Source organism: Balaenoptera physalus, assembly GCF_965194825.1.
Source record: "Balaenoptera physalus genome assembly, chromosome: 6".
Taxonomy (NCBI): domain Eukaryota; kingdom Metazoa; phylum Chordata; class Mammalia; order Artiodactyla; family Balaenopteridae; genus Balaenoptera; species Balaenoptera physalus.
Window position 1 is genome coordinate 45,316,139 of NC_138885.1, and position 12,213 is coordinate 45,328,351.

Consider the following 12,213-nt stretch of genomic DNA (forward strand, 5'->3'; position numbering starts at 1 on the left):
GGTAGAAATTCAAATCCATCTTTTATCTTTTAGATAAAAGTCTTTGAAATCCTTTTAGTGTGAAGTTATCAGCAGGCTTGATTCTCATATAACCTCATTACTAACCCAAGGATTATTCAAAATGCATGGCAAGCATGGCTCTGGGGCTGAAACTCAGTTTTTATCAGTCCTACCACCAGTGATAAGCCACATGTGGTCCACCTAGTTCTGCTTGGGAAATTCTGCCTGCTTGCCCCGTCCCCTCACCCCGCCTTGGAGATCACAATACAAATTCAAGGCTTTCGTAAGTTATCCACTAAAGAAAGCTGCTCAACCTTGAGCATTTCCAAAACTTACTGAACCACAGAACCCTTTTCCACGTTAACATTTCACAACTCACCTCGGGGTTTTGCGAGGTAAGAATGGATATTTTCAAGTGATTGATGCTTCAGATCTAAGGTCTTTACTGCTGCAAGTAATGGGGTATTCTCAATATATCTTTGTTGTATGGATTGGACTTGGTGAAGTGTAAGAAAAAATTCTTATCCAGTCTCGTCACTGATCACCATTTTCCCCCCCGGAATGGCGAGAATTGGCTTACTAGGTATTGGGCTTTTGCATATATCGTCTTGAAAATAAAAACAAAAAAAAAACAGGTTCATCAATTGTTTCTACTTTCGCATAATGGAATAAACTTCCAGTTAATAAATTAAAAGAGAGTTTGTTATAGACATGAAAGTATGAACAAAAAGTGGTTATATCATGTTCACCAATTGTTATTTTAAGGCTTACCCTTAAAACAAGATAATTCAATACTTGAGGGACAAACCTAATTTCCCAAACTGAAACCATGAAATGATTTACTTATTCCATAAATGTATGATCTTATCTGCTCAGATTTACACTCGGAGCAGTAAAACCTCTGGCAGCTGCTCCTTGTTGTCTGAGGGAAGAGGAGACAGGAGATAAGAACGTTCCTGTATTTATTGCTTTCTTGAATGTCTGAGGTGGGAGTGGGGCTAAGAAAGGCGTCCCTAGCATGGCCTTTAACATCCAAGTCTGATACTAAATAAGTAAACCAGTCCTCTTTGAAAGATGTGGTAAAGCTGTCAGGGCACTGGCCTCCATTTGTTAAACCCCACTAAAGTCTTAAAAAATAAATTAAAAAATCATGCCATCTCCTCTTCATCAGAAAAACAACCACTCCAATTTTGAAATATTTTCAAGCTTTGGGAGAATCATTGCCAGGTGCAAAACCTTCAGGTTTTCTTGTGAGCTCATAGGGTGACCTTACTTTTACCCCACTCCAAAGAGCCCCCAGGATCTTGAGCAAGCTAGCGACTGCCCTGACCTGATCCCAAGTGACGAAATTCTGGTCGGGGGGCAGTGTGGAGACAGCATTTGGGGGAGGGCATTGACACAGACTCAGTTCAGGTACACACACCAATGTTGGGCAAGTCTTCGCCCTTAGCGAGACTCAGGCCACTCAGGTTCTGTCGGGTGGGGATGTCTAGGAAGAATATTAAAACCCCTGATTTTCATGACTCCCAAGATGTGTCTATGTGGTCTGTATTAGCTCCTTCTCAGGGCCGAAAATTCCTGAGCTTTCTTCTCTTGATGTTAGTACTTTGGTGAGGGGAATTTTTATTGCCTAATAAATAATATCATAGAAGGTCATAATTCCATATTAGCCACTAAATATCCAAAATGTATAAAGCATGAAAAGTTCAGTCCAAGATATGGATGAAAAACAGCTCAATGACATTTCTTAAGAATTCTTCTTTTTTTTTTTTTTTTCAATCTAAAAGTGGAGCAGGAACTTTCTCCTAAATCCCAGACTTAGAAAGCTGAGTACCACCTGGAGGCCTTAAAGAATTACACTGACAAAGCCATTTTTCTTTAAATTGCAAGTTAAAAAATTCTCCATAGAATTTTGGAAGAAATCTCAAGTTTTCAGACTCCTAAGCTTAGAGGGACTCTAGAAACTCACTTCATGGTCTTCGTCTGCCTTTTTGGAAAGATACTGAAATCACGCTGGGGAGAGATGGTGCTTCACGATCTGGAATACCTTTATTGTTGGGTTAGTTTTCTCCTGTCATGAATTGTAGGATCCAGCTATGCTCATAGGCAAGAAGTTCTCTTTTGGATAAAGTCATTTTCTCCAGATACAATGAATCTATTTTTAATTATTCTGTCTTACTTGGAAATAGATGTTTCCCAGTCGTGTGTGTGAGCACACACACACACTTGGACACACACACACACACACACACACACACACCAGTCTCCCCTATAGTCTTTTCTCTCCTTGAAGATCTTTGTTACCTGCCTCAATATTTTTCTTTTAACCTTGTGTTCTTTGAATGTTTTCACCCCTTCGTCTTCCTGAAAATTACTATGACTCTTGCATCCTCAATCATCGCTCCAAACCTCTCCTCCCCTAAAAATAAAAATCAACACAGTGGCAAAATTTGTTGGAAGGCAAAGAGTTATACCACTGGGTCTTGGAGATTTTACGGGCAGAGAGACCAGTATTCTTCAGAAGGCCTACTTTCTGCCACGGTGAAGTGGATCTCTCCAAGGAGATCTTTGGGACCGGATATCAACTTAACACAGTATATGTTCCGGATGCTGTTAGATCCTAGCGTCGACACTCCTGTTTCCCTTTCAAGCGGGTTGGGCTAACATTTCCTGTCTCAATTAAAACATATTTTCTCTGTTGACAGAGACTAGATACTGCTACACTCAGCACACCATGGAAGTCACAGGAAACAGCATCTCTGTCACCAAGCGCTGCGTGCCGCTGGAAGACTGCTTGTCCACGGGCTGCAGAGACTCCGAGCATGAAGGCCACAAGGTCTGGCAACAAAGCAAGTGACAGGACAGCATAGTCAGCCTTCCTCCTCTCCAGACACCCACCAGGGTTCATGAGCCAATCCTTAGTCCCCCACGTAGGCTGGCTTTTGACTGTCTTTATACCATTATGACAAGATGCTTCCTTTCCTGTTGGCGCTAAAAGAATGAAAATGTATACTAGGGCACAGGATAACTGGTATAAATTATGTAAACACAAGACCAATAGGGTATTGAAATTACTGCAAGCCCTTTCTTCACTCAGAAGAAAGTAATAAAGTTACCAAAAGGAACAGGAGCAAGGGGCCAGTTATGCCCTCATGGTAGAGCATTGCAGATGTACCAACAGTTCAGTCAGCTGAAGATGGCCAAGGCAATTTAGCTTTGATAACTTTCTGTAAAGTGGGGTTCATATCTTTATTGGGATGCTGATTTGGGGAGGGTATCCATTGGCTCCTGAGTCATTTGAGCAGGTGACAAGAGGACCATCTCCTTGTGGGTTTACTTTCCTCACACTCCCTCTGGTGCCTGGTCAGAAGCACTCAGTGTAAAACAAACTTAGAAGGCAGCCTTGCCTTCTATGGAGAAGGAGAATATAGAGACTCAGAGAAAGGCAGCCTGACTCATGGTTGGAGTGCGGGACACTCCTGACTCACTCGCCCATCGTTCCGATCTGGCTGTACCTGTGATCTTGTATATCAGCCCTTGACCTTTATTTGGAGGCTGCCCACTTCTCCCCATCAGACTGCCTTCCTGGTGGTTAGGGGCAACTCCCACTCTTACTGTTAGTAGGGGCTTCTTTCTCTTAAGAAGACACCCAATTTTCAAGTAACTTGTCAAAAACACAAAGAATTAATTTTTTTCAGTTTTATTGAGAAATAATTGTCATACATAATAAGTGAAATATGAAAGGTAATCCCAAGGGTTTTACTTGACCTGCTAAGCTTGGCTTTCAGGTTATAGTGGCTACTTTAGCAAAGTGGAAGCTATAGATCAGAGAAGTGATGTCATGTGCTCAGGTGATACAGCTAGTGACAGAGACAGAATCCAAACTCACCTCTGACCTCTAGTTTCTCTCCTCAACATTATAATGTCTTCTTAGCCCATGTCAACTGTGACCAAACTCAGACCTCTGCAAGATAATGACTGTATAGGATATTAAGCATCATAGAGTTTTTAGAACATTACTGTGCATATGAAGCACTTGGGGATCTTGTTCAAATGCAGATTCTAAATTGCTCAATTTGGTGCAAGTTTTGAGATTCTGCATTTCTAATAACTTCCCAGTTGAAGCTGAAGCTACAGTACTTTGTGTAGCCAAGGCCTAAAATAATTTCTGTCTATAATCCTTTTGGGTTTATTTTTTCTTATGATGCGTGAGGAAAGCAGTATAAAGCAGGAGTAATTGCGTAAATGAAACCCCTTCAAATTTTAACTCACCCACTGGAATGGAGCTAATTATGCAGACAATTCTAATGAAAGTAAATATTTAAGTTTAAATTCACTGCGTTGTAGCCACTTCGCTTTCACTGTGAAAACTTGGCAAATGAACGTTTACCATGAGAGTGTTTCTGAGAAGTGTTATTACAATTCCCATTTCATAGATGGAAGAGCTGAGACCTAGGAAGACTGTAAAACTGTGTAATAACCACATGGTAGGATGTCAAAAACAGAATGCACATTCCTAGAAGTTTAGTCTGGGGGACGGGGGTTTATTGTGATAAACCAGGTGAAATTTCATCCCCCCCCCTTAAATGCAGGGTTGGTGTCTCCTTTGTAAAACAGGTAACTCTCATTTGAGTCTTGCTATGAGGGAGACAATTCCTTCAAAAATCTCTGGCCCCCTCCCAGACCTGCCAGCTTCTCATCATCCTTCTTTTTCTCTTCCTTTCTTTCAGGTCTGCACTTCCTGTTGTGAAGGAAATATCTGTAACTTGCCGCTCCCCCGAAATGAAAGTGATGCCACGTTTACCACAACGTCACCCATAAATCAGACAAATGGGCACCGAGGCTGCATGTCAGTGATAGTGTCCTGCTTGTGGGTGTGGTTGGGACTCACGTTATAGCAGCTCAAAGGCGCCATGTGTCGTAGAGATCCATGGGGACTTCGAGGGTCCATAGTCATGCATGAGGCATTGGCCTGACAGTAGTCACACATGTGAAACCACAACACTCACGGATGTCTTCACGGCCACGCACTTCCACTTACCACGGGGAACAAGTATTGCTCCAATGTAGTCATTTCAAGTCCAAAACCTCATCAAAGCAGCCTGCCCCCAAAACAGTCCCTGGGTTCTATACCATAAACCTTTGTTTCCCCTCCAAAAAATAGCTCTGCATTTACTGAGATTTGGGGCTTTTAGTTTGGAATACATGCACGAGCCACAGGAGGTCCTGCAGCCCTCTGAGATGTTAGGCATATGTTATATGGACACGTGTAGATCTGTGTTCTTTAGCAGAAAGGTCAATGACCCCTGGTTTGAGTGGTCTGGTCATGAATTCATTTATAGCTTTAGAGTTTTAAAACTTTGATTCCCAAATGAATGGACTATTTCCTTGGAGAGTCTGACCAAGTCCCTAGAAAACTAGTAAGCAGTTTGTCCAATTTAATTGTCCCAATATTCTTCTCCCAATGGCGGGACTCATGGGACATAAAAAAAAAAAAGGCAATCATAAAAGTTTTTTTGTATGGGAGGAGAGGTGGCTGGAGAAGGATTTTTCCCAACTTAATGGAACTAGCACCCATAAGGTGACTGTTTATCCCTTCATATAATTGGTGAGATTGGCCTTGATTTGGCACCTAACTATGCTCCATGAAATCCTGGATTCTACCTGGACCAATAGGTATCCAAAGAGGCTGACAGCAGTATGGGGCTATTTCCTCCAGCCCTGAGGTTCTATTCAGGCATAGCTAATTGAGACAGAGAGAGGATTTCAAAACGAAAGGCAGATGTGCGGGGTTGATCCGAGTTCATTGTGAGCATTGTGAGGGCGCAGTAAGTGTCTCTGCCAAACCTTTCATCTGCAATCTACACTGCCCCAGAGCCCTCTTTGTTCTCCCTCTTCCAGATCCCCAGTGACTTCAGGGAGAAGGTTCTGCATTAAGTTGTCTCAAGATTGATAGGAAAAGAAGATGTAATATCCTAGGATGAGAAGTAGATGGGCCACTGGAGTGATGGTGAGACTAGTAAAGAGACCCAGTGAGGTGTTTTTATTTTTTTCAGATGATTGCTTTTGAAGTAAATGGTAAGACTTTCACCATCCTTCCTATATTTTTGGCACCTCCAATTTTTTCTTCTTCCTTATAAATCATCTATACACTATTTATTTTTGTATGGCATAACTAGAGACTAAAATATATTGTAAAAGATTCTTTATTCTGAACAAAACGATCACATTAGAATACATATTTTTCAACAGTGGTAGAGCTTGTAATATATGTTTGTTGAAAGTTATCTATAATACTTGCACCAGTGTTGAAAAAACTTAATTTATATTGTGAGCAAGAGTAACATGTTGGCCTCAAGGTTTTTGCTCGTGGTTTTCTCCGTGGTATTGTCCCAGAAGTATTCGGGTGGTGACCATCACTGGTATGAGTTTCTCTGCAGGGTTAGGGGGCGTATTTGCATGAACTTTGGTGGAGTCATTGCTGATCAGGAGGCCAGTTTTGTCAGGGTCCATCTGTCCTGCAGAGGAAAATGTCTCGGGCTCATAAAATGAGCCCCCTCAGGGACCAAATGTGAACTGACAGCAGAAACTCTGAAACAAAATAATCTAAATTGCATCAAATAGCCTTAATTCAGAGTTTGGTAGGTTTATCAATATGTTGCTTACAATTGGGGCAGGGGAAGTAGAGGGAGAGAGAAAGCAAGACATTTACTAAGCACCTCTTCTGTGCCAGACGCCACACTAAGCACTTTACATGAGTCGGGTCATGTAATCCCTGCAAGAACCCTGTAAGGAATGTTACCAGTATTTACACGTTACAGATGAAGGTACTAAGGCTCTAAGAAGTAACATGAAGCCTTTCCTTCCAGTTTAGGTTATATGGGATGAGGTGGGATGGAAGAGGAAGGGAAGGTGGAATTGCCACCCCTAGGAAAACTTCCAGGCCTGACATCATGGGAATTTGTCCATCTTATCATGTGGAGTTTGTCTAGTCCTGCTTCTATACGATGCCATTTGTGTGTGTCCCCAGACAATGTTTTTTTTTAGGGGGTGTGGGTATGGCTTCCTCATTCATTCCTTTTGCTATCAAAGAGGAGGCAGGTTGATCTTGCATCTGAGGATGCCATGAGACAATGACAATCTGATGTATATACCTACAAATACGTTTTTGTGCATGGGCCACTCTCCACTGACACCTTCCAAGTACTGCATGTGATTAAAATAAGAGATAAAGTCCAAATCTTGGTTCTTAATGAGAAGGCACCACTCCAAAGCCTCCCTGGCTGGTGTGTAGGGACCAGATCCACAATGGTGCAGATTCATCTGCCACCCAGGGGGGTCACTGCAAATTCCACACAGATGTGGCTACATGCACCCCATGTACCTGTCAGAATGGCTGGTGTTTCATTCTCTTCAAAGAAAGTGCTTTGCTCACCATTCCCAGCCTCAAGGAGCCAAGGAAGGGCCATTCATGTGGAAGGCCCAGGACTAGTCATCCGTCTGACTTTTCTACCACATTAAGCCTTCCATTAAATCCTACGGTTGGTGACAGCGTGAAGTGCAAAGAGCCGCGATGTGTATATCAACCTGTGTGCCATTTATTTATTTTCAGACTCCCCACAGCGTTCCTGTCAATATGGGATTAACGCCTAAATTTTGTAAATATTGTACATTTTGTAAATCAATGAATAAAGGTTTTAAGTGTATCTCACCAGGCTCCTCCCTGCAAATGCACATGCCAATCAGTGATTAAGGCATCCAGGTTATATACAAGGCATTGATTGGGCTTAGTGTCAAAGGGAACTTCCTTCCAGGAGCTCACTTTTTAGTTGTATAGACAAGAGATACATGCATGAAAAGACACAAGACAATTCGCCCATGCCAAATGATTCATGCAGACAGTAAGTGCTGCAGAAAATCAAGGAAGGAAAGATTACCAGACCTTTTGATCAGATCTGCACTTTCCCTAGAACATTTTCTTTGTTAAATCAGGAAATATAAAAAGGGGTGTGTGTGTGTGTGTGTGTATCTATATATTTAAATACTATCCCATTAGCTCTTTATTTTCAAATTTTATTCTATTCTTGGGGTCAATTATATTAGTGCTGATAACAATAGAAAATACTTTCCCTTGATGGTTTCTTCTGCCACAGGAAACAAATACTTGACTAGCATAAATGTCATTTTCATCTCTGCAACGAATTCATTGCATTTTTCTTAGTAAAACGATAGACATTGAAAATGACCTTGAAAAACTCCAGCTCATTTATGATTCCTGGTTATTCTTTAACACTTTTTACGTTGAAATTTCCAGGGAGATGCATGTTTTCCCTACAGTTAGAGGTTTCCTGTTAGGCTATGGACGGGTGCTATGGCTGGTGCTTGTTAAAACGTCATACTCACGTGAACATAGCTCTTACTACCAGCCTCTGTGAATAGCTCTGTGTGTTTACCTGCAGTAAACAGCACTGCAGGTCTACTGCGCTTTTATAGAAATCTGACTTTTGAAAACATAGATTTACATGGTAACCCAATTTGGGGGTTCAGAAAGGATCCTTTGCATTATAAAGGCATTTACTATTCCTTTCCTAATACATTTATAAGGTTTTATTTGCAAACAACATTTAGGGCATATCAGGTATGTAAAGCCAGATGTGGTACCTTGGCTGCATTATGGTAACTTTTACCTGAAATACCAAAAGCGCTTTCACAAATAATTTTTTTAATAGATCTTTATTGTAGTATAATTGCTTCACAATACTGTGTTAGTTCCTGTTGCACAACAAAGCAAATCAGCCATATGCATACACATGTCCCCATATCCCCTCCCTCTTGAGCCTACACCCCATCCTCCCTATCCCACCCCTCTAGGTCATCGCAAAGCACCGAGCTGATCTCCCTGTGCTATGCTGCTGCTTCCCACTAGCTGACTATTTTACACTCGGTAGTGTATATGTGTCCATGCTACTCTCACTTTGCCCCAGCTTTCTCCTCCCACCCCGTGTTTTCAAGAGCATTCTCTATGTCTACCTCTTTATTCCTGCCCTGCAACTAGGTTCATCAGTACCATTTTTTTTTCTTTTTCGTTTTAGATTCCATATATATGCGTTAGCATACGGTATTTGTTTTTCTCTTTCTGACTTACTTCACTCTGTATGACAGACTCTACGTCTATCCACCTCACTACAAATAACTCAATTTCATTTCTTTCTATGGCTGAGTAATATTCCATTGTATATATGTGCCACATCTTCTTATCCATTCATCTGTCGATGGACATTTAGGTTGGTTCCATGTCCTGGCTATTGTAAATAGTGCTGGAATGAACATTGTGGTACATGTCTCTTTTTGAATTATGGTTTTTTCAGGGTGAATGCCCAGTAGTGGGATTGCTGGGTCATATGGTAGTTCTATTTTTAGTATTTTAAGGAACCTCCATACTGTTTTCCATAGTGGTTGTATCAATTTACATTCCCACCAACAGTGCAAGAGGGTTCCCTTTTCACCACACCCTTTCTAGCACTTATTGTTTGTAGATTTTTTGATGATGGCCATTCTGACTGGCGTGAGGTGATACCTCATTGTAGTTTTGATTTGCATTTCTCTAATAATTAGTGATGTTGAGCATCTTTTCATGTGCCTCTTGGCCATCTGTATGTATTTCTCGGTGAAATGTCTATTTAGGTCTTCTGCCCATTTTTTAACTGGATTGTTTGTTTTTTGATATTGAGCTCCATGAGCTGTTTGTGTATTTTGGAGATTAATCCTTTGTCAGTTGTTTCATTTGCAAATATTTTCTCCCATTTTGAGGGTTGTCTTTTTGTCTTGTTTATGGTTTCCTTTGCTGTGCAAAAGCTTTTAAGTTTAATTAAGTCCCATTAGTTTATTTTTGTTTTGGTTTCTGTTACTCTAGGAGGTGGATCAGAAAAGATCTTGCTGTGGTTTATGTCAAAGAGTATTTTTCCTAATTTTCCTCTAAGAGTTTTATAGTGTCTGGTCTTACATGTAAGTCTTAATCCATTTGGAGTTTCTTTCTGTATGGTGTTAAGTAGTGTTGTAATTTCATTCTTTTACATGTAGCTGTCCAGTTTTCCCAGCACCACTTATTGAAGAGGCTGTCTTTTCTCCATTGTATGTTCTTGCCTCCTTTGTTGTAAATTAGGTGCCTATATGTGCCTGGGTTTATCTCTGGGCATTCTATCCTGTACCATTGATCTATATTTCTGTTTTTGTGCCAGTACCATACTGTCTTGATTACTGTAGCTTTGTGGTATAGTTTGAAGTCAGGGAGCCTGATTCCTCCAACTCTGTTTTTCTTTCTCAAGATTGCTTTGGCTACTTGGGGTCTTTTGAGTCTCCATACAAATTGTAAAATTTTTTGTGCTGATTCTGTGAAGAATGCATTGATAGTTTGATAGGGATTGCATTGAATCTGTAGATTGCTTTGGGTGGTATAGTTATTTTCACAGTATTGATTCTTCCAATCCAAGAACATGGTATATCTCTCCATCTGTTTATGTCATCTTTGATTTCTTTCATCAGTGTTTTATTGTTTTCTGAGTACAAGACTTTCACCTCCTTAGGCAGGTTTATTCCTATGTATTTTATTCTTTTTGTTGTGATGGTAAATGGGAGTGTTTTCTTAATTTCTCTTTCTGATTTTTCATTATTGGTGCATAGGAATGCCAGAGATTTCTGTGCATTCATTTTGTATCCTGCAACCTTACCAAATTCATTGATTAGTTCTAGTAGTTTTCTGGTGGCAACTTTAGGATTTTTTTTTTTCTATGTATAGTATCATGTCATCGGCAAACAGTGACAGTTTTACTTCTTCTTTTCCAATTTGTATTCCTTTTATTTCTTTTTCTTCTCTGATTGCTGTGGCTAGGACTTCTAAAACTATGTTGAATAAGAGTGGCAAGAGTGGACATCCTTGTCTTGTTCCTGATCTTTTTGGAAATGCTTTCAGTTTTTCACCATTGAATATGATGCTTACTGTGGGTTTGTGATATATGGCCTTTATTATGTTGAGGTCGGTTCCCTCTATGTCCATTTTCTGGAGAGTTTTTATCATAAATCGGTGTTGAATTTTGTCAAAAGCTTTTTCTGCATCTATTGAGATGATCATATGGTTTTTATTCCTTAATTTGTTAATGTGGCGTATCACATTGATTGATTTGCATACATTGAAGAATACTTGCATCCCTGGGATAAATCCCACTTGATCATGGTGTATGATCCTTTTAATGTGCTGTTGGATTCTGTTTGCTAGTATTTTGTTCAGGATTTTTGCATCTATGTTCATCAGTAATATTGGTCTATAATTTTCTTCTTTTGGGATATCTTTTTCTGGTTTTGATATCAGGGTGATGGTGGCTTCGTAGAATGAATTTGGGAGTGTTTCTCCCTCTGCAATTTTTTGGAAGAGTTTGAGAAGGATTGGTGTTAGCTCTTCTCTAAATGTTTGATAGAATTCGCCTGTGAAGCCACCTGGTCCTGGACTTTTGTTTGTTGGAAGATTTAAAATTACAGTTTCAATTTCATTACCTGTGATAGGTCTGTTTATAATTTCTAATTCTTTCTGGTTCAGTCTTGGAAAATTGCACCTTTCCAAGAATTTGTCCATTTCTTCATGATTATCCATTTTATTGGCATATAGTTGTTTGTAGTAGTCTTTTATAATCCTTTGTATTTCTGCAGTGTCAGTTGTGATTTCTCCTTTTTCACTGCTAGTTTTATTGATTTGCATCCTCTCCCTTTTTTTCTTGATGTGTCTGGCTAAGGGTTTATCAATTTTGTTTATCTTCTCAAAGAACCAGCTTTTAGTTTTATTGATCTTTGCTATTGTTTTCTTCATTTCTATTTCATTTATTTCTGCTCTGATCTTTATGATTTCTTTCCTTCTACTGACTTTGGGTTTTCTTTGTTCTTCTTTCTCTAGTTGTTTTAAGTGTAGGGTTAGATTGTTTATTTGAGATTTTTCTTGTTTCTTGAGGTGAGATTGAATTGCTATAATCTTCCCTCTTAGAACTGCGTTTGCTGCATCCCATAGGTTTTGGGTCATCGTGTTTTCATTGTCATTTGTTTCTATGTATTTTTTAATTTCTCCTTTGATTTCTTCAGTGATCTCTTGGTTATTTAGTAGCCCACTGTTTAGCATCCATATATTTGTGTTTTTTACAGTTTTTTTCCTGTAATTGATTTCCAGTCTCA

General features: G+C 39.9%; 1 protein-coding gene across 1 annotated transcript in view; it reads left to right on the forward strand.

Moving 5' to 3' along the window:
- LYPD6 (LY6/PLAUR domain containing 6) overlaps positions 1-12,213 on the forward strand; it is a 404,935-nt gene that overhangs the window by 103,833 nt on the left and 288,889 nt on the right. The window contains exons 4-5 of the mRNA XM_082465219.1: positions 2,706-2,836; positions 4,731-9,085. Of these exons, the coding sequence (XP_082321345.1) occupies positions 2,706-2,836; positions 4,731-4,898 (299 nt within the window). The 3' untranslated portion in view covers positions 4,899-9,085. The remainder of the gene's footprint in view (positions 1-2,705; positions 2,837-4,730; positions 9,086-12,213) is intronic.